We start from the raw sequence: 23,386 nt of genomic DNA, 5'->3' as shown, positions 1-23,386 counted from the left end.
AGGTACATGAGAGTGAAGACACACACTCAAAGTTTTAGCAACAGTTTTGCCATCAGATTTCTGAACGATCCATGAACATTGCCTCATTATCTGTCTTTCACATCTATACTCACATCATTCTACAGATGCACAGTAGAGAGCATCACTGCTTGGTACAGAAACTTCACTGAGGCGGACAGGAAGGCTCTACAAACTGCCGAATGCATCACTGGTACCGGCCTACTCACCGTCAGAAAGGTGCTGGAAGAGGGCCAGATGCACCATGAAGGATCCCACCCACCCAGTTCGTGGACTGTTTGTCCCACTCCCATCAGGGAGGAGGCTACATGCAATAGCATCCACACCAGGACCACCAGACTCAAAAGCAGTTTCTTTCTCCAAGCAGCAAGGCTGATCAACACCTCTGCCCACACTAACCCACCCCTCCACATCCCACCAACACCACTACTTCATCATTTCTTGTCAGTCACCTTGTGTACAGACACTCCTATGCCTAGCGTCACTCTATGGACATACAATCCATCTACACATACAGGTTATCTTATATATTCATATTTACTGTGTTTTTTTATTATTGTGTTCTTTTGTGCTGCAATGGAACATGAGTAATCATCATTTCATTCTCCTTTACAATAGTGTACTGGAAATGACTTTAAACAATCCTGACAACACACATCAAAGTTGCTGGTGAACGCAGCAGGTGAATTTCCAGCATCTGCAGAATTCCTGTTGTTTGCGTTTAAATTCACTACTGCGAAGCCTCTTCCGGTGATGCCTGCACCGAAGAAGTTTAGATCCTCTCTTCGACGGGAGTTCAGTGAAACCATCTCTCACTGCTCCCCATCTGTAATTTCTTCGGCTCTTCAACTTTTCGACCACACTTTGACTCAGACTCACTATCACAGCCATATATCCTTTCTTGGAACGTGCCTCCGTCGCCAACTTACTCCAGTTGGCTTTAGGATTCGTTTCCAAGCCTCTCAATTTGGACCTTCTGAGGATCCCAGGTACTCACATTTTATTGACTCTGCCTCTCGCCGCTTCTCCCGTCAAGCTCTGAAAGCGACGCTCTCCGCCATGAGGAGGTACTTGGTGTCCCTATCCCAGACCCTTCCACACCTTCGGGACACTTTCTTCGCCGTCTGTAATGGTCCTACCCGTTATTTCATCCTCCGTCGGATTCACACCTGCAATCGCCGTTTTTTTGACTTTGTCATGTTAGCCAAAGATCGCAAGATCCTACATCTACGGACTCCAGAGCCTGCCGGCCCCGACGCTAGCAGGCATGAACTTCAGATTGTGGCCCCTGCCATTGATCTCGGCGGCTCCAACACCTCAGGGCATATTCAAAACCCGGACTCCAGCAACGACCATGGACACATTCGAAGTGATGTGTGTTGCTTAAACAATCCTGAATTTATTTTGTAGTTTATGGTAATTTTTATGTGCAGTAGATTTCCAGTTCATTGGGACCAGTGCATTTTGGTGCAATTAAGCAACTGCCAAATTAGCCAAAATTTGATGGAAACAGTTAAAAAAGTATTAAAAAACACAACTACAGCTTAACTGTGTAACAAATTATGTATTTAAGTAAAATAGAGCAAATTAGAATGCTACCAATACTACTACAATATTATAAAACTGTATTAATTCCTAACAGTTATTGACGGAGAATTCATCCAGTGTACGATTTACTGTAAATAGACAAAATTAGTGCAGACACCTAGTGCAGATAGTAGACTGCCTTTACACAGAGCCTTTGATGGTTGCATCCACTAAATCTTCAATTTCATTGTGACATTCAAGAAGGTTGCCAACACCTTCAAATTTTTCATAGTTGCTAACTTGAAGTAGTGGAATTATTTCATTTTCACTCCTGGCTGTTTCTGGCATCTCCAAGCCTAATTGCTAGAAACCACAGTGAGCAAAACAGTTCTGAATTGTCTTGCTGCTTATTTCTCACCAAATATCACAACTAACGCTAGTTAGAAGCTGCTCAGCAACATTCTCCAGTCCAATTAAACAAAGCGCCCCAAATAAATAAAGGGAATCCCGGCTATTTGTTTTTGTTCTTTAAGAGTTGTCCCAAATAAGCAGTCGTCCCAATTAACCAATGGCCCAATTAACTGAAATCTTCCATATTTAACTGTACTGCTGCCACAAATTTCATGACATACATCAGTGATAATAACTCTGATTTTTGGTTCCGACCCTGATTTTAAAAATCAGGAACATCAGCATGCCACTTGGCCCCTCAATTTTGTTCTGCCATATCTGATCGATTCAATCGCCGATTTGACTCCACTTTCCTGTGGTAGTCCTTCTCTCTCACTTAACAATCTAAAAAAATGTTCAAAGGTTCTGTTTCCTGTACTTTTGGTCATTGAAACCTTTCTGATGTTGAAAGGCCTACAGTGCACATGAAGAGGATGTTTCCTATGGGGCAGGGTTCTAGGACCAAAGGGCACAGGTGCAGAATAGCAAGCAAGTCCCATTAGAACAGAGATGAGGAGAAATTTCTTTATCCAGAGAGTGCAGGATCTGTCACTGGATATATTTAAAGCGGAGGTTAGTAGGCTCTTGATTGGTATGGGCATCAAAGGTTACCGCAAGACCATAAAATATAGGAGTAGAATTAGGCCAGTGGTCCCCAATCTCCGGGCCTCAAAGCATGCAGGGGTGCAGCGGTAGCTGGAGCGCACTCAGCAGATCTTTAAGATAAAAGCCAAAATAAATGAGCTAATTAATGAGGTGCCGCCCAGAGTGATCTGGGCCGACATTTACGTGCCGGGCAGCACCTAATTAATTAGGTTGTTTATTTCAGCTTTTTTCTTAAAGATGTGCTGGGTGCATCCTGGCTACCACTGCAGCCCTGCATGCTTCGTGACCTGGTATCCATTCGCGACCCAGAGGTTGGGGACCACTGAATTAGGCCATTTGGCCCATCAAGTCTGCACTGCCATTTCATCATGGCTGATCCAATTTTCCTCTCAGCCTCAATCACCTGCCTTCTCCCCATATCCCTTCATGCACTGACCAATCAACCTCTGCCTTAAATAGACATAAAGACATGGCCTCCATAGCTACTGGGGCAAAGAATTCCACAGATTCATCACTCTCTGGTTGAAGAAATTCCTCCTCATCTCTGTTCTAAACCGACGCCCCTCTATTCTGAGACTGTGTCCTCTGGTCTTGATTCTCCTATCACCTCTCCACATCCACTCCATCAAGGCCTTTCACTATTCAACAGATTTCAATGAGGTCACCTCTCATTCTTCTGAATTTTAGTGAATATAGGCTCAGAACCATCAAATGTTCTTCATAAGACGTCATTCAATCCTGAAATCATTTTCGTGAATGTCCTTTGAACCCTCCTCAGTTTCAGCACATCCTTTCTAAGATAAGGGGTCCAAAACTGCTCTCAATGCTCCAATTGAGACCTCACCCCAGTGCTTCATAAAGTCTAAAAATTACATCCTCTTGAAATGAATACTAACACCACATTTGCCTTCCTCACTGCAGACTCAACCTGCCAATTAACTTTTAGGGAATCCTGCACAAGGACTCCAAAGTTCCTTTGCGTCTCAGTTTTTTGTGTTTTCTGTCCATTTAGAAAACAGTTAATCCTTTCATTTCTTCTACTAAAGTGCATGTCAATATACTTCCCAACATTGTATTTCATCTGCCATTTTTTTGCCCATTCTCCTAATCTGTCAAAGTCCTTCAGTAGCTTCTCTACTTCCTCAAAACTACCTGCCTGTCCATCTGTCTTCATATTGTCAGCAAACTTTACAACAAAGCCATCAATTCCATCATCCAAATCATTGACATATGATGCAAGAAGAATCGGTCTCAACACAGACCCCTATGGAACACCATTAGTGACCGGCAGCCAGTCAGACTCCCTTTATTCCCATTCTTTGCCTCCTGTCGATCAGCCACTGCTTTATCCATGCTAGAAGATTTCCTCTAATACCACGGGCTTGTAGCTCGTTAAGTACCTTGTTGGCACCTTTTCAAAGGCTTTCTGAACATCCAAGTACACAACATCAAACGATTCTACTTTGTCTATCCTGCTTGTTATTTCTTCAAAGAATCTCAACAGATTGGTCAGACAAGATTTTCCCTTGAGGAAACTATGTTTACTACAGCCTATCTTATCACGTGCCTCCAAGTACCCTGAGGCCTCATTCTTAATAATCGACTCCAACATCTTCCCAACCACTGAGGTCAAACTATAGTTTCCTTTATTCTGCCTCTCTCCCTTCTTGAAGAGTGGAGTGACATTTGCAATTTTTCAGTCTTCCGGAGCCATTCCAGAATCTGGTGAACCTTCTCTCTAGTTATGGTAACTTCACACACTTAATGACCTGACACCTGGAAGTTCCACCATACTGCTAGTGTCTTCCACAGTGAAGACTGATACAAAATACTTTATTCAGTTTGTCCACCATTTTCTTATCCCCCATTACTACCTCTCCAGCATCATTTTTCAGTGGTCTGATATCTACTCGTCTCTCTTTTGCACTTTATGTATCTGAAGAAACTTTTGGTATCCTCTTTAATATCAATGGCTAACGGCTGGAGGAGAAGATGGCGGCACAACGCAGTACGTGCAGCTCGCCGGTGAAATGATATCGTATCTGTTAAATAAGGGCCGTGGACAATTCTGATTTGATGGAGACAGATGTGAGGAGCACAGAGGAACATCTGGAGAAATTTCTGAAATGTCCGGTTCGCTGCTGCTGCTACTGTGCGATCGAGAATCTCCGGAGGGAAGGCCCCAAGATCCCCGGCTTTGCCTGCTGCTGGCTACCAAGGCTGGGGTCGAAGTGTTCAGCAGAGATGGTGCTCGGTACTCGGTGTCGGAGGGCTGATCGGAGCTCGAAATTTTTGAACGACTCAGAGTCAGACCGTGGTCGGGCATGACAGGGAGAGTTTTCTTCCTTCTCCCGTCTGCGTGAGATGTGGGACTTTCTAGAGACTTTGAACTTTTTTTGCTGTGCCCATGGCCTGTTCTTCATCAAGTTATGGTATTGTTGCACTGTTGTAACTATATGTTATAATTATGTGGTTTTTGTTAGTTTTTCAGTCTTGGTCTGTCCTGTGTTTTGTGATATCACACCGAAGGAATATTGTATCATTTCTTAATGCATGCATTACTAAATGACAATAAAAGAGGACTGCGTGTCCTCATAATCTAATCTAATTATCGTATTCCATCTTTACTGTCTTCTGTTGGTTTTTAAAAACTTCCCAGTCCTCTAACTCCCCACTAATTTTTGCTCTATTATATGTCCTCTCTGGCTGTTATGTTGGCTTTGACTTCTCTTGTTAGCCATGGTTGTGTTGTCTTTCCTTTAGAATACTTCTTTGGGATGTATATATCCTGTGCCTTCCAAATTGCTTCCAGAAATTCCAGCCATTGCTGCTCTGCCATCATCCCTGCCATGTTCTTTTCCAATCAATTCTGGCCAACTCCTCTCTCATGCCTCTGTAATTCCCTTTACTCCACTGTAATGCTGATACATCTGACTTTAGCTTCTCATTCTCAAATTTCAGGGTGAATTCCATCATATTATGATCACTTTCCCCTAAGGGTTCTTTTACCTTAAGCTCTCTCATCAATTCTGGTTCATTCCACAATACCCAATCCAGAATAGCTGATCCCCTAGTGGCCTCAACTACGAGCTGCTCTATAAAGCCATTTGTAGGCATTCTAGAAATTCCGCCTCCTGGAATCCAGCAACCAATCTGATTTTCCCAATCTACCTGCATATTGAAGTCCCACATGACTATTATAACATTGCCTTTTTGTATGCATTTTCTATCTCCCATTGTAATTTGTAGGCCACATCCTTTCTACCGTTTGTGGGTCTATATACAACTCCCATCAGGGATTTTTTTACCCTTGCAGTTCCTTAGCTCTCTCCACAATGATTCAACACCTTCCAATTCTATGTCACCTCTTTTTAATGATTTGATTTTGGGGAGAAGGCAGGAGAATGGGGTTGAGAGGGATAATAAATCAGCCATGGTGGAATTAATGCTGGAGTAGACTAAGTGGGCTGAATGGCCGAATTCTACATCTATGTCATATGGAAAGTATTCCTAGACTTATGACTGTCAGAGAATTGCTCCCTTGTCTAGTGCCTCAAATTTTGAGACAATAAGATCATAAAAACTAGCACATTTGGCAATGAATTCCACAGATTCACCAACATCTGGCTAATGAAATTCCTCCTCATCTCTGTTTTAAGAGTCATCTTTGTACACTGAGGCTGTGCCCTCTGGTCCTAGATTCTCTCATTATTGGAAACATTCTCTCCACGTCCACTCTGTCTGCGCCTTTCAGTATTTGACTGGTTTCAATGAGATTCCCTGCCCATTCTTCTAAACTCCAGCAAGTACAGGCCCAGAGGCACAAAATGCTCCTCATACATTAACCCTTTAATTCCTGAGATACTTCTTGTGAACCTCCTCTGGGCCCTCTCCAATGCCACAAATCCTTTCTTAGATAAGGGACCCAAAGCTGCTCACAGTACTCCAAGTACTCCAATGCCTTATAAAGCCTCAGCCATACATTCTTGTTTTATATTCTAGTCCTCCCAAAATTAATGCAAACACGGCACTTACCTTCCTCACCACTAATTCAACCTAAAAGCTAACACTTAGGGAATCCTGTACAAGGACTCCCGATTCCCTTTGCACCTCTGTTTTATGAATTTTCTCCTTACTTAGAAAATCATCTCCACCTTTATTCCTTCTGCCAAAGTGCAAGACCCTGCACTTCCCTACACTATCGCCAGTCAGTGCCATGTTATTACAGCTTGGGTTTCGGCATTGAGTTCAATCCTGGTGCTGTCTGAAAGGAGTTTGTATGTTTCTCCCAGTAGAATGCGTGAATTTTCTCCTGACACTCCAGTACCCCCCCCCCACCCAAGTCCAAAGATATACTGATTAGTAGGTTAATTGGTCAGTGGAAGTTGTCCCAAGATCAGGCTGGGTTAAATCTGGGTTGCTGTAGATGCAGCTCAAAGGGCCAGAAGGGCTTATTCCACACTGTATCTCTAAATAAGAATAAAATATTCCATCTGCCATTTCTTTGCCCATTCTCCTAATTAGTCTAGGTCCTTCTGCGGACTTCCTGCTTCATCAACACTACCTGCCCCTCCACCTATCTTCGTATTGCCCACAGACTTGGCCACAAAGTCCTCAGTTCAGTCATCCAGATCATTGATAGACAACGTGAAAAGAAGTGGGCTCTTCAGTCTTCTAAATTCTTGTGAGTACAGACCCGGAGCCATCAACACACCTCATATGTTCACCCTTTCATGCCCAGAATCATTCTCGTGAACCCCCTTTGCACCGTCTCAATGCCAGCACATCCTTTCGCAGATGACAAGCCCTTTCTTAGATAAGCATTGATCAGCTCTGTCTCTCTGGGTGATTAAAACTGAGCTCAGGATATCAGAGAGGATCTTTACACAATGCCCTGGGGTCTTGCACATCCGCCTGGAAACAGCAGCAGAGGGCGTGAACGGATTTGAAAGTAATCCCAGACTAGGTTCTGACAGGAACCGGTTAGTCAGTGTGCACAGGGACCAGACTCAACACAGATCACAGCGAGGAGCGGGGATGGGGAAGGATAGACTTTGTCTCGCTTCTGACTCAACAGGAAGTAGACTCCCTTAGTTGAAACAAGGCTCGGTTCCCCAGGAAAAAAACCCTGGTTATTTCAAGCCCCATTAACCTTCAGCAGACAGTTAACGGAGGAATGAGAGGGAAAGAAATAAAATACTTGCATGCTTCGGAAATGTAAACAGCAAATTTGCCACACCATATGGTACTGTGCAAAAGTCTTAGACACACACATATAGCTAGTGAGCCCAAGGTACTGTGTACTGCTCAGTACTGTAATAATTTTATGTATTGAGCTGTACTGTTGCCGCAAAAAGAAAATTCATGTCATATGTGAGTGGTGATAAACTTGATTCAGGTGTAGGTCTCGATTGTGGGAAGGGGGCAGAGAGAGGGTAATCATGTCTCGGAAAAGGGGAAGGGAGATGGAAGGGAGATGGGAGGGAGTGGGAAGCAAAAGAAAGACATTCTGTAATGATCAAAAAAAACAATTGTTTCAAATCAAATGACCTTGCTGCCCTGGTGTCTCAGGGCCATGTGTGTCTGCACCCATGTCACCCCCTGCCCCTGAGATTCCTTCTCTGCCACCTGTCCCACACCCCCCCCCGCGGTGCACCACCCTCATCATTCCCAGCGTCCTCTGCTCCCGCCAGATTTACAAACTCGCTCTCCACTCCACGTTGACCAATACAGTACTGTGTAAAAGCCTAAGACCTACTATATAAACACAGACGGATGTGGAAACTGAGAAAAGGGACATACCCGGGGCCCATTCGGTTTCACATTCTGATTTAAATCTGGATTCATTCTCACATCACACACTGTGGGAAAGCAGTGCCATAATCTTACCGAATAGTTATGTTCATTTACAATCGTATTTTGAAATATATCTTGCACCAGGCTATGCATAACTTATGTTTCCTTCCAGAGTCCTTCCTTGTGTTCAGATACCCTGGCACCTAGTGTCACTTACGTACAATCAGTCTACGTATACACGCAGTGGCCACTTTATTAGCTACTTTCTGAGCATAGGTTCGTGGCCTTCTGCTTCTACAGCCCATCTGTTTCAAGGTTTGACATGTCGTGCATTCAGAGATGCTCTTCTGCACACCACCGTTGTTATGTGAGTTACTGTTGCCTTCCTGTCAGCTTGAACCAGTCTGGCCATTCCCCACATCCCCAACCACCACTACTCTGTCCACTCCATCATTTCCTGTCAGTCACCTTTTGTACAGACACTCCTGCGCTGAGCGTCACTTTATGGAGATGCAATCAATCTCTGTACAGCTCATAAGCCATCTTACATAATTATATTTTTTGTGTTCTTTATTATTATGTCTTTATCTTATGGAGTTCTTTTTCCCTGCTGTATCAGATCTGGAGTAACAATTATTATGTTCTCCTTAGGTTTGTGTACTGGAAATGACACTAAACAATCTTGAATCTTATTAAAAAGGCATTTTCGCCCACAGAAATGCCACCCACTGGATGGTTTTTGTTTCCTTCATACCATTCTCTGTGTGTGGGCAGGTGGCCAAGTGGTTAAGGCATTGGACTAGTGACCTGAAGGTTGTGAGTTCGAGCCCCAGCCGAGGGAACGTGTTGTGTCCTTGAGCAAGGCACTTAATCACACATTGCTCTGCGATGACACCAGTGCCAAGCTGTATGGGTCCTAATGCCCTTCCCTTGGACAACATTGGTGTCATGGAGAGGGGAGACTTGCAGCATGGGCAACTGCTGGTCTTCCATACAACCTTGCCCAGGCCTGCGCCCTGGAGAGTGAAGACTTTCCAGGCGCAGATCCATGGTCTCGCAAGACTAACGGATGCTTTTACTTTACCATTCTCTGTAAACTCTAGACACCATTGTGCATGAAAGTCCTGGGAGATCAGCATTTAACGAGATCAGCATTCAAACCATCCCTTCTGGCACCGACAATCATTCCATGGTCAAAGTCACTTAGATCACATTCCTTTTGGTCTGATCTGAACAACAACTGAACCTCTTGGCCATACCTGCATGCTTTAGTGCATTGAGCATGCCGCTGCATGATTGGCTGATTAGATTTTAGATTACCTGTAAGCGTACAGGTGTACCTAAGAAAGTGGCCACTGAGCATATCATCTAATCGCACTCAACAGTTATGTGTTCATTGTGTTTTTATAAGATTGGTTTTATATTTATATTTATTGTGTTTTTGTGCTGCATCAGATCTGGAGCAACAATCATTTTGTTCTCCCTGTGTAATGAAGAATAACAGTGAACAATCTTGAATCTTAAGTATACCTTCATCTTGTGCTGAAGCTGCAGAAAGCTAATTCTGCGTATGTGTGGCTGTGACCACAGTAATTTTATTTTGTTTTAATTATTTAGAGATACAGCACGGTAACAGGCCTCCCTAGCCCAGCGAGCCCACACTGCCCAAGTACGCCATGTGACCAATTAACCTACTAACCCTTGTCACCTTTGGAATATGGGCGGAAACTGGAGCACCCGGAGGAAACCTTAGACAAAGTCCTTTCAGGCAATGGCAGGAATTGAACCTGTGTAGCTGATGCTGTAATAGCCTTTGGCTCACCCCTACACTACTGTGCCATAATACTGAACACAAGGCCTGCTCCTGCTGTGTATTAACCTCGTCTATCTCTGGAACTTAACTTGTAAAACTCCAATAATCTAATAGAACATAGACCATAGAAATTTACAGCACATTACAGGTCCTTCAGCCCACAATGTTGTGCCGACCATGTAAACTACTCTAGAAACTGACCAGAATTTCCCTACTGCATAGCCCTCTATTTTTCTTAGTTCCAAGTACCTATCTAAGAGTCTCTTAAAAAACCCTATTGTATCCGCTTCCACCACTACTGCCGGCATCCACCACTCTCTGAGTGAAAAACACCTCTGACATCCCCTCTATACCTACTTCCAAGAACCTTAAAACTATGCCCACTCATGTTAGCCATTTCATGCTGGAAGAAAGCCTCTGGCTATCCACGTGATCAATGCCCCCCATCATCTTGTACACCTCTATCAGGTCACATCCTCCGTCACTTCGAGGAGAAAAGACCAAGTTCACTCAACGTAATCTCATAAGACATGCTCTCCAATTAAGGAAACATTGTTGTAAATCTCCTCTGCACTCTCTCTATTGTATCCACATCTTTCCTGTAGTGAGGTGACCAGAACTGAGCACAGCACTCCACGTGGGGTCCGACTAAGATCTTATATAGCTTTAACATTACCTCACGGCTCTTGAACTCAATCCCACGATTGATGAATGCGAAACACCACACACCTTCTTAACAACACTGTCAACCTGCGCAGCAGCCTTGAGTGTCCTATGGACCTCTCTGATCCTCCACACTGCCAAGAGTCTTACCATTAATATTATATTCTGTCTTCAAATTTGGCCTACCAAAATGAACCACTTCACACTTATCTGTTTTAAACTCCATCTGCCACTTCTCAGCCCAGTTCCGCATCCTACCAATGTCCCTCTGTAACCTCTGACAACCCTCTAGACTATCCTCAACACCCCCAACTTTTGTGTCATCCACAAACTCACTAACCCACCCTTCTACTGCTTCATTCAGGTCATTTATAAAAATCACAAAGAGAAGTGATCCCAGAACAGATCCCTGCGGAACACCACTGGTCACCGACCTCCATGCAGAATATAACCCGTCTACAACCACCCTTTGCCTTCTGTTGGCAAGCCAATTCTGGATCCACAAAGCAAGGTCCCCTTGGATCCCATGCCTCCTTACTTTCTGAATGAGCCATTACTCCCTCTAATGCCCATGAGACTTTGGTGGTGACAGACTAGCAGAGTTCCCGGATTGTTCGAGGGCAGGGAAACAGGCCCTTCAGCATACATATCCATGCTGTCCAAAGGAACATGGATGGGAAAGTTTTAGATAGGGCCAATGGGACTAACTTCGATGGGACTCTTGCTCAACGTGGACCAGTCGGACAGAAGGACGTGTTTCTGTGCTGTATCACTCAATTATTCTATGACCAGAATTCCCACTAAAGCTGGTCCCATCTGCCCGTATTTGGTCATATCCCTCTAAACCTTTCTATTCCGGTACCTCTATCAAATGTCTTTAAAATGTTGACATTGTACCCGCCTCTATCACTTCCTCTGGGAACTTGCTCCACATACACACCACACTCTAGGGGATGGTTAGATTTTGGATCACAAGGGTTATGCGGAAGAGGCAGCAATGTAGGATACGGTAGCATCACTGCTGGCGTGACACGTTACAGTGCCAGCCATCCAGGTCCAATTCCCACCGCTGTGTCGTGGCTATCCCTCGAGGTCGAGGGTGATGGTCTTCGTTCTGTTGATCTACTTATGGGCTCTCAAGTGGCTTATGAGTCCAATCTTGGCTTTGAAAGTTCTTCCGCATTCAGGACAGGTAGTTCCAGATGGCAGATCGGGCTTTGGTTGTTGCTGCCTCTCTTTCCATTTTCTTCTCTCTTCTTGTCCTGTCCTTGGCATTGGTTTCCCAATTGTTGATGTCGATGTTACATTTCTTCATGTTGGCTTTTAAGACGTCTTTGAATCTCTCCTGTTGTCTGCCTCTTTTACGTTTGCCTTCTTTAAGCTGGGAGTAGAAGATCTGTTTCGGCAGACGTTCGTCTTTCATCTGAACAACATGACGGCTCCATCTTAGTTGGTTCTTGATGACGTAGGCTTCAATGCTTGTTGTTTTTGCTTCATTTAGCACACTGACATTGGTTACACACCGCTGTGTGTAAGGAGTTCAAATGGTCTTCCTGTGACTTGCATGATTTCCTCTGGGTGATCTGGTTTCCTCCCACATTCCAAAGATGTACGGGTAAGGGTTAGTGAGTTTTGGGCATGCTCTGTTGGCCCTGGAAGAGTGGTGACACTTGTGGACTGCCCCCAGCATATCTTGGACTATGTTGGCTGTTGACGCAAACGACGCACTTAACTGTATGTTTCAATGTATATGCAATAAAGTAAAGCTAACTTTTATCTTTAAACCAGGCCTTACTAAATAGTGGAAGAGCTGAATGACTGGCTCCTGATTTTATAAGATGGTGGGGATGATGCAAGGTACAATTAAGCCTGGACAAGTTTGTTCAGACTGCCATGACCAATTGGGGAAATGGACTCACCTCTTCCACATTCAAACTGGACTTGGCGCTTGTTTCAAAGAATCGAATCCCATGATCCTTGGCCAACTAGAGACAAGAGAGTAGGACAAAGTAAGGGAAAAATCACAGGCACAAGAGACCGCAGATCATAAACACTAAAGACCCTGCAGGTGCTGAAAATCCAGGGTAATGCACACAACATCTACTGTTTGTCCCTCTTCTTAAATGCTGCCTAACCTGCCAAGTTTCTCCAGCACTGTGTGTGTGTGGGGGGTATGTGGGTGTGTGTGGTGTATGTGTGGTGTGTGTGTGGTGTGTGTGTGTGTGGTGTGTGTGGGTGGGTGGTGTGTGTGGGTGTGTGTGTGGTGTCGGTGATGTGTGTGGTGTGTGTGGCATGTGTGTGTGTGTGTGTGTGGGTGTGGGTGGTGTGTGTGGGTGTGTGGTGTTGGTGATGTGTGTGGTGTGTGGGTGGTGTGTGTGTGTGTGTGTGTGTGTGTGTGGGTGTGTGGGTATGAGTGTGTGTGTGGGTGTGGGTGGTGTGTGTGGGTGTGTGGTGTTGGTGATGTGTGTGGTGTGTGGGTGGTGTGTGTGTGTGTGTGTGTGTGGGTATGAGTGTGTGTGTGTGTGTGTGTGTCTGTCTGTCTGTCTCTCTCAAGAGATTGCAGATGCTGGAATCTGAAGTAAAAAAGACAAACTGGTGAAGAAACTCAGCAGGTTAGACAGCCTCTGTGGAAGGAAATGGACAGCTGATGTTTTGGGTTGAGGCCTTTCATGGCATTGAGTTCCTCCAGTAATTACTTTTGTTTGCTGTGAGATTAATACAGCATGTCTTATGGTAACAAAATTTCAATTTTTTTAATATTAACCAAAATAAATTTATTCATAATAAGAAATATTTACAAGAATAAACTGTGTGAAGCCTTTTCATTCTTACATTCGTAGACAAAGTGTTTAATGTTAAAACCAATAGCACTGTTACCACTCGTGGGCCCCTGGTGTAGCATACCAAGTACAACAATACTTAGGGCCTTCCTCACCCAACCCAGCCCCTCTGTGTCCAGTATTGGTTCTTCCCCACTGAGCCCTTGCGGTGGCTGTGCCGAGCTTCACTGCATCCCTCAGCACATATTCCTGCAGCCTGGACTGTGCCAGTCGGCAGCAGTCCTCCACAGACATCCTGACGTGCTGGCAGACCAACAAGTTTCGGGCAGACCAGAGAGTTGATGATCTGCCTGTGTGTGTGCGTGTCCTTGGGAACAGCCTGTACACCCAGCTGCTCAGAATGAACTGGGACGCAGATCCTCGTATCTTTCTCCACACCCTCTTTGCAAACTCACAGCCCGCAAAGATGTGAGCTACTGTCTTGTCCCCACCAGCAGTCCTGTCGGGGTAAGTGCGTGCTGGGAGCGATGTTCTGGGCACGTAGGTAGGATCTGAATGGGAGAGTGCCTCTCACCGCTGTCTTTACAGGGCCAGCTGTAAGATCAAGGGTCAGGGGTTTCCTCCGGATGCTCTGGTTTCCTCCCACAGTCCAAAAACATATGGTTAGGGTTAATAAATCATGAGCATGCTAGGTTGGCACTGCAATTGTGGTAATGCTTGTGGGCATATGTTTGGACTATGTTGGTCGCTAACATAAACAATGCATTTCATTATGATTTGAAGTTTCACTGTACAAGTGACAAATAAAGCTTATCCTTAAAAGATCTTTAATCTCACTCACTCAAACACACACATGCACCCGCAGTGCTGCAGGTCGGGATCAAACCCAGATCTTTAGCGCTATGAGACAGCAGCTCTACCTACTACGCCACTGTGCTAGCCCGGTTCTTTTCTTTTTGAGAAGTACAGCACAGAAAAAGGCCCTTCAGCCCATCTAGTGTATGCCAAAACCATTTAAACTGCCTACTCCCATCGACCTCCACCAGGACCGTAGCCCCACATAACTCTACCATCAATGTACCTATCCAAACTTCTCTTAAATGTTGAAATCGAGCTCACGTGGACCACTTGTGCTAGCAGCTCATTCAACACTCTCACAACCCTCTGAGTGAAGAAATTTTCCCTCATGTTCCCCTTCAACTTCTCACCTTTCACCCTTAACCCATAACCTTTGCATGCATTTACCCCATATATAGCCCTCATCATTTTGTATTCCTCTATCAAATTTCCTAACAATCTTCTACATTCTAAAGAGTACACTACACTGCCACCTTAACCCCTTTCCCCTTACTGAATGCCACCCGGTTTCCTGTGTCCTGCACCTTGGGTGTAACTACCTCTCCACATGTCCTATCTATCACCCCTCCAGTTTCCCAAACGATCCGGAATTCATCCAGTTCCAGCTCCAATTCCTTACCATGGATTGTTAGAAGCTGCAGCTGGATGCACTTCTCACAGGTGGAGTCGTCAGGGAAACTTGAGGTCTCCCTGTTTTCCCACATCCCACAAGAGGAGCATTCCACTATCTTGACTGGCATCTCTACTGTCCTAGCTAAGCAGATATCAAGGGAAAGGAAAAAGAAACAACTTAACCTAGAGCTTTCCTTTTTGTTTTGCTTTCTCTGACTGAAGCCTTGAAGAGCTAAAGCCTCAAGATCACTACTCTGACTCTGTCCACTATGCTTGCCCCCACCTTCCTTTAATTTGCTCTTACTAGTCAATTGTAAACACGGATTGGTCGCTGGTCAAAGCTCTGTGATGTTGCCATAACCTGCTGCTGCCTTCTTCAACTCGGGCAGTGGACCTGAGTGAAATGCCCTCCCCCAAACCTCCAATGTCCAGGTTGGTCGCTGGTCAAAGCTTTTGTTTCACATGTTCCCAGTGTCTAAAATCACAGAAAGTAAACGTGTTTATTGTCTGAAGGGTCATTAACAGAAGGTACAGAGATAAATGGCCAGTGTACGACTCTCAGTGGTGACTAGAAGTATAATTTTCTACCATGGAAAATTCCATAGAGAAGGCAGGAGAATGGGGTTGAGAGGGATAATAAATCAGCCATGATGGAACGGCAGAGCAGACCCAATTGCCAAATGGCTTGATTCTGACCCTATGTCTAATGATCAAGAGCTCTCCAACGTCCAGGTGCCACTCATCTTGCCTGCTTCCTTCTCCTTCACTTCCACTAATTTCTGACACTCAAAACTCTGTTTATTCTCTCCATTGACGCTGCCTGACCTGCTGAGTTCCTCCAGCATTGTGAGGGTGTTACCCTTCACACCAATCTGTGGCTCCTGTACCAAGAGACCAAGGAAGGACCCACCTTCTCCGCTTTATCCTTGGGCACCTTCCGTTTGTTTTCCATGTCACACTTGTTTCCCAGTAACATCCGCTCTACAGTTGCGGAGGCGTTCTGCATCGGAAGGAAGCAACAGTTATTGAACACCTCCCTGCAAATTCTGAATAACTTTCAAGCCTCAATTTGACTACTCCCCCATCCCCATCGGACACAAAGGCTCCTCAGAATCAAAAAAAAAAGATCTTGCACAGTAAATCTCCACGGCACGTAGCCACTAAGTTGCACACAGTTACGGAAAGTTGGCCAATGATTGTGGTGCCGGGGGAAGTGACAGGCAGACGCAACGTTCAAAGAAAATTTATCATCGAAATGTGTATATGTTGCCATATACTACCCTGGGGGGGTGGATAGAGTGTCCAGGGAGGGGTACAGCCTCTGGTGAGGGGGTTTCTCATGTTCATTCTGGGACAGCTCACTCAGCCTTGGGCCCCACTGGGCACTCAGCTCTCACCTGTGGTTCCAGGCAGCTGTTTGCACGCCATTGTGGCCACACCCTCGTCAGCCACTTTGACAGGTGGGCTACACCAGGTGAGGGTAGTTGACGGCCTCATAGGACATGCCTGCCCTAGCATGGAGAGTCAGCTCTGGCGGGCTGGGCAGATGAGATCCACCGGGAGAACCAATGACCAAGAAAGTGGTTCTGCAACGCTTCATTGACAGCGGTGGGCATGACAACGCACAGAAGTAGGCAAGGTCATCCACTGCAATCAAGGAAGATCCCAGTTTGTAATCACTACTTCCAAGGTCGAGAGAGTGGAAACGACCCGGCGAAACAGCCTTTCCACTTTAAAAACTCTCCCGCACAGGCATCCTGTCATTTGGAGATGATGGGCAAGCAATGTACATTTTCTCGTGGGCATTCACAGTAAATACAAAGACAAACAATAGAATCAATTAAAAACTACACAGAAATATAGGACAAACAACCAAAGTGCAAAAGGAGACAGACTCTGGAGATACATAAAAATATAATTATAGTAAATAAATAAATAATAAATAATACTGAGAACATGAGTTGTAGAAGTCCTTAAATTTGATGCTGGGCAGAGAGAGACACACAAGGTGGAGCAGTGGAGATTCAGCCGAATGTTGCCTGGATTGGAGGACTTTTGTTGGGGGCGAGAATGGATAGACTGGGCTCATTTTTCCAGGAGTGAAGGAGGTTGAGGCATAGTCCGAAAGAATATCAAACAAGATGCTGGAGGAACTTAGCAGGTCAGGCAGCATCTGGGGGCGCGGGGTGGAGTAAGATGGATAATTGACCATTTGTGTTGAGACTCTTCACCTGGACTCCACCCAAAGTGTCCGAAGCGATCAGAAATGGCAGATGTAGGAGAGATAAGACAGGTTTCGAAGTGAAGGAACGAGAAGCAAAGGACAACTGATATTGTGGGAGTCACCTCTTTAATGCTCTTCATCCAGTTCTGGATGTTTTCGAACGACTTCTCGTCTGTGATGTCGTAGACCAGTATGATGCCCTGCAGGTGACAGAGTAAGGGGGTTACACAATTCACTCACCAATCTTTCCAAATAGTCTTCGTGCTATAAATTCCGTAGGAGTTTAATGGGTGCTGCGTATACAAGTGACCAGACAGGGAGACAGAGAGAGAAATGGAGAAAAAGGGATGAGAGAAAACTAGAAAGGAGGGAGAAAGAGAGAAAAAAAAGGAGAGGGAAAGGGAGAGAAAGAAAGCATTGAGAAATAATAAAAGTAAACGAGAAAGACAGAGAGAGAGAAAAGACAGTAGAGGCAGAGAATAAAAAGAAAGAAATGGAGAGAAAGATGAGAAAACAAATGGAGAGAGAGAAAGTGAAAAAGGTGCAAGAAAAAAGAAAGGGAGGCGGGGAGAAACAGACGGGGGGAGGTGGAGACGGAGACAGATAGATAGAGGCAAGAGAGGAAAAAAAGAAGAATTTAATGTAAAATGAACAAAGCCGCCCTACCATGGCTCCTCTGTAATATGCAGTTGTGATGGTTTTAAACCTTTCCTGTCCGGCTGTATCCCTGAAGTTAAAGAGAATGAGAAACGTTGATTATTTTAATGTAACAAAATTAATTTGTTAAGGTCTCAGAGCATCCAGCAACACAGCGATTACATTCCTGGACTAGTATCTGGAGTTCATATCTTTCTTACCCACTTATTATGACACAGCAGGCCGCTTGACCAATCCCACCTATGCCAACTCCCAGCAGTCAATTTCCACTCTCACTCAAAATCAGTTACTTTCCCCAAGCAGTGAGGCTGATAACACGTCCACCCACTAGCTCACCCCTCCACACCCCCAACCACCACTACTTTATCATTTCCTGTCAGTCGCCTTACATGCCTGTGGTGAGCGATACTTTATGGCCATACGATCAATCTATGTATCTGAGCTATCTTATGCATTTACTATATATCTCACTTTTTATTATTGCATTCTTTATCTTATTGTGGTTTGTTTTGTGCTGCATCAGATCCGGAGTGACAATTATTTTGTTCTCTTTTACACTTGTGTACTGGAAATGACATTAAACAACCTTCAATCTTGAAAGCTGGAGAGGTTCCAGCCAAACCCAGAATCAGAAGCTAGTCTCATTATGGAAAACCACAAGACTACAACCACAAGGGCATCACAGTAGCGCAGTGGTTAGCATTGTGTTCTTACGGCCCGGCACGTCGGAGTTCAGAGTTCAGTGTTCAATTCAGACTCAGTCTGTAAGGCTCAATCCTCCCCGCCAGCGCATGTATTGACCGGGTATCCACAGTCCAAAGACGCGAGGGTTGGTAGGTTAGTTGGTCATTGATCAGGTAGGATTAAATCGGTGGGTTGCTGGGCAGTGCAACTAGTTGAGCCATACTGCAACTCCAAATCAATAAATTCTGTATTAGTGGAAAAATCATCTCAGGTTCACTAGGATAATTCTGGGAAGGAAATCTGTACTCTCTTACACCAACCACATGGCCAATTCATCGGTAAAATGGCTGAGCAAGTCTCAATCTCAAAGGTAGCCAGCTTTGCCAATAACACGTGCATCCATCTCACATTTTAAAAGTCAGAGAGATACAACATAGAAACAGACCCTCCAGCCACAACAAGTCCAATGCCAGACATCAACCATGGATACATCACGGCTTGGTATGGCAACTGCATTGTCAACAAACTGCAGTCAGCTGTGGACACAGCACAGTAACTAGATTCCCCTCCATACACTCTGTCTATTCTTTTTGCTGCTTCAGTAAAGCAGATAGCATAATCAAAACCACACGCCCCTCACCCCAGACATTCTCTCTCTCCTCTCCCACCAGGCAGAAGATACAAAAGCCTGAAAGCACATACCACCAGGCTCAAGGACAGCTTCTACCCCACTGTTATCAGACTCTTGTACGGACCTCTTGTATGATAAGACAAGAAAATCTGCAGGTGCTGGAAATCCAAGCAACAAGCACAAAATGCTGGAGGAACTCAGGCAGCATCTATGGAAAAAAGTAAAGGGCCGAGACCCTTCATCAGGACTGGAGAAAAGACGAGAAGTTAGAGCAAGGTGGGGGAGGGGGAGGAAGAAGTACGAGGTGGCAGGTGACAGGTGGATCTGGGGCAGGGGAGTTGAAGAGGGAATCTGATAGGAGAGGGTAGAAGACCATGGAAGAAAGGGAAGGGGGAGGAACACCAGAGGGCGATGGTGGGCAGGTGAGGAGATAAGGTGAGAGAGGTAAACGGGAATGTGAATGGGAATGGTGAAAGGGGAGGGGCAATTACCAGAAGTTTGAGAAATCGATGTTCATGCCATCAAGTTGGAGGCTACCCAGACAGAATATAGAGTGTTGTTGCTCCAGCAACTTGAGTGTGGCCTCATCGCAGCAATAGAAGACCAACATGTCGGAATGGGAATGGGAATGGGAAGTAGAACTGAAGTGGGCGACCATCAGGAGACCCCTCTTGTCCTGGCAGACGGAGCGTAGATGCTCAATGCAGCAGTCTCATCGATATCTCATCAATAAACAGGAGGCCACGCTGGGAGCACCAGATATAGAAGATGACCAGAACAGATTCACAGGTGAAGTGTCACCTCACCTGGAGGGAGAGCTTGGAACCCTGAATGGTAGGGAGGGAGGAGGTGTAGGGGCAGGTGTGGCACTTGTTCCGCTTGCAAGGATAAGTGCCAGGAGGGAGATGACTGGACAAAGGAGTCACATAGGGAGTGGTCTCTGCAGAAAGTGGGAAGTAGGGGTAGGGGGCGAGGGAGGGAAAGATGTGCTTGGTGGTGGGATCGCATTTGGAGTCTGTAGATGTTACAGAGAATTATGTGCTGGACACAGAGTCTGCTGGCGTAGTAGATGAGGACAAGAGGATGGGTTGAGGGCAGACGTGCGTGAAGTGGAAGAGATGCGGGTGATGTCACCGTTGATGATGGAGGAAGGAAGGCCCTTTTCTTTGAAGGAGGAAGACATCTCAATAGTTCTGGAATGAAAAGCCTCATCCTGAGAGCAGATGCGGTGAAGGCAGAGGAACTGAGAGAAGGGGATGGCATTTTTACAAGTGTTCTTCTCTCCTGTTGTTTCAGTTCCTCCGTCTTCACTGCACCTACTCCAGGGCTCCAAATAGTCCTTCTAGGTGAGGCGACACTTCACCTATGAGTCTGTTGGGGTCACGTACTGTACCCGGTGCTCCCAGTGCGCCCTCCTGTATACCAGTGAGGCCCGATGTAGATTGGGAGACCACCGCCGAGCACCTAGGCTCTGTCCACCAGAAAAAGCAGGACTTTCTGGTGGCCACCCGCTTCGAATTCTACCTCTCCATTCCCATTAGGACATGTCAGTCCATGACCTCCTCTACTGCCGCAATGAGGCCACACTCAGGTTGGAGAAGTAACACCTTATATTCTGTCTGGGTAGCCTGCTGGCATGAACAGTGATTACTCAAACTTCCGGTAATTGTCCCCCCATTCACCATTCTTATTCCTAGTTCCCTCTCTCACCTTATCTCCTTACCTGCCCACCATCTCCCTCTGGTGCTCCTCCCCCTTCCCTTTCTTCCATGGCCTTCTACCCTCTCCTAACAGATTCCCCCTTCTCCAATGCTTTAAATCTTTCACCTATCAGCTTGCCAATTCTTTACTTCACCCCCCCTCCCAGTTTCACCTATCACCTGCCCCCTTGTACTTCTTCCTCCCCTACCCCCTTCTTGCTATAACTTCTCATCTTTTTTCCAGTCTTGATGAAACGTCGACTGTTTTCTTTTTTCCATAGATGCTGTCTGATTTTGTACGATAAGATGGACTCTTGGCCTCATAATCTACCTCGTTCTGATCCTATCGTTCACCTGCACTGCACTTTCTCTGTAGCTGTTACACTTTAATTCTGCATTATTATTGTTTTACCTTGTTCTACCTCAATGCACTGTGTAATGATTTGATCTGTATGAACAGTACACAAGACGAGCTTTTCACTGTATCTAGGTACGTGTGACATTAATAAATGAATGCCAATACCCATTTACAAGAATTATACATTAATCTTACCTTTGTTTTTAATTCTCCCCCTATTTCCTCCCCTACACACTAGGGGCAATTTAAAGCACTGCAATTCACCCATCGACTCTGTACGTGGGACATGGGAGGGAGGAAAATGGAGCATCCCGAAGAAACAGGAAGAGCATGGTAATGTAGTGGTTAGCGCAACGTTTTACAGAGCCAGCTATACGATTGGGTTTCAATTCCTCTGCACCCTTTCAAGCTTATTGATATCTTTCCTGTAGTTAGGTGACCAGAAATGCACACAACATATTAAATAATTTCAACATAACATCCCAGCTCTTGTATAAAAGGCCCTCATTATGAAGTTGAATGCAGAGCTCTTTCCTAGAAATTGCTGATGGTTCAGATATTACAGGTATTGTGATTGATAGTCTCGTGATAACTGAGTGGCCCACGATAGCCTAGCGGTTAGCACCAGCGATCGGGATTCAATTCCCGCTGCTGTCTGTAAGGAGTTTGTACATTCCCTCCGTGACTGTGTGAGTTCCCCCCGCCCTCCCGAGTGCCCTGGTTTCCTCCCACACTCCAAAAACGTACAGGTTAGGCTTAATAAATTGTGGGCATGTTCAGTTATTGATGGAAAATACGGCAGCACATGCGGGCTGTCCCTAGCTCATCCTTGGACTGTGTTGATCATTGACGCAAAATAATGCATTTCACAGTATGTTTCAATCTACAAATGTGACAAATAAAGCTAATCTTATTTTTTTTTAAATTGAGATACAGCACGGAACAGGCCCTTCTGGCCTTTCGAGCCACACCGCCCAGAAACCCACCAATTTAACCGTAGCTCAATCACGCGATCATTACTAAGCAGTGCAGCTTTGGAATGTGGGAGGAAACCAGAGCACCCGGAGGAAACCCGTGCAGTCACAGAGGGGACGTACAAACTCCTTACAGACAGCGATGGGAATAGAACCCGGGTCGCTGGTACTGTAAAGTGTTGTGCCAACCTCGTGCTGCTCATCTTAAAAACCCATGGGGTACCGGGAGAACATGCAGACTCCACGCACAATCTGCACCAGAGGTCGGGATCAAACCTGGGTCTCTAGAGCAGCTTTACCCACTATGCTGTTTAATATGCCCTTCACAAACTTGCTCCACACCCTCTCTTGCTTTGAGGGTAGTGACTCATTAACGACAATATATCTATTCTTACAGCCTGGGGCAAAGGGAGATTTGGCACAAAGGCCCAGGTTGAGAGCCAGTGCTGGCTTTCATACTCACCAGACCTGCAATTTGATCTTCTTCCCACCGACATCTATGGTCTTGATCTTGAAGTCGATGCCTGGGCAGATGAGAGAAGGTGGGAAATCATTACACAGTGCATTGGCTCAAGGAAGAGAGAAGTAGCTGGATAGTGAGGAACTATAACTGGGAGCAAAGAGGCAAGAGATGGCCATGGGTTAGGCAACAACTGGAACACCCTGTGTGGTTCAGAAAGCCCCAAAGAAGATGCAAGAGACTGGTATGTTTGCAGGGGGTAAGGAAGTTAATCTGTAATCTGGGGCTGTACTCCCTGGGCAAGGAAGGTTGAAAAGACTACTTATTAGAGGTGAACGATACAGGAAGGATAAATACGCAGTCTGATAACCGGCATGTACTGGGATGAGGTGGGGGAGATATGGACTGGGGGTGGTAAAGGCTTTCAAGGACTCTTCGTCTCATGTTCTTGATAGTTATTGCTTATTTATTTTATTTGGCATTTGCACAGTCTGTTATCTTTTGCACATTGGTTGTTTGTCCATCTTGTAGGGTACAATCTTCCATTCATTCTGTTATGTTTCTTATGGATTTAC

The 23,386-nt window shown here is 45.4% G+C and overlaps 1 protein-coding gene across 1 annotated transcript in view; it reads right to left on the bottom strand.

The window, feature by feature from the left end:
* Positions 1-23,386, bottom strand: part of rab13 (RAB13, member RAS oncogene family) — a 56,047-nt gene that overhangs the window by 5,640 nt on the left and 27,021 nt on the right. Inside the window, exons 2-6 of the mRNA XM_063041754.1 lie at positions 22,815-22,875; positions 18,014-18,074; positions 17,470-17,547; positions 16,034-16,123; positions 12,793-12,858 (exon numbers count right to left, since the gene is read on the bottom strand). Coding sequence (XP_062897824.1) covers positions 12,793-12,858; positions 16,034-16,123; positions 17,470-17,547; positions 18,014-18,074; positions 22,815-22,875 — 356 coding nt within the window. The remainder of the gene's footprint in view (positions 1-12,792; positions 12,859-16,033; positions 16,124-17,469; positions 17,548-18,013; positions 18,075-22,814; positions 22,876-23,386) is intronic.

The sequence above is a fragment of the Mobula hypostoma genome, chromosome 2 (assembly GCF_963921235.1).
Source record: "Mobula hypostoma chromosome 2, sMobHyp1.1, whole genome shotgun sequence".
Lineage (NCBI taxonomy): Eukaryota > Metazoa > Chordata > Chondrichthyes > Myliobatiformes > Myliobatidae > Mobula > Mobula hypostoma.
This window is presented reverse-complemented; position numbering and strand designations above follow the sequence as displayed.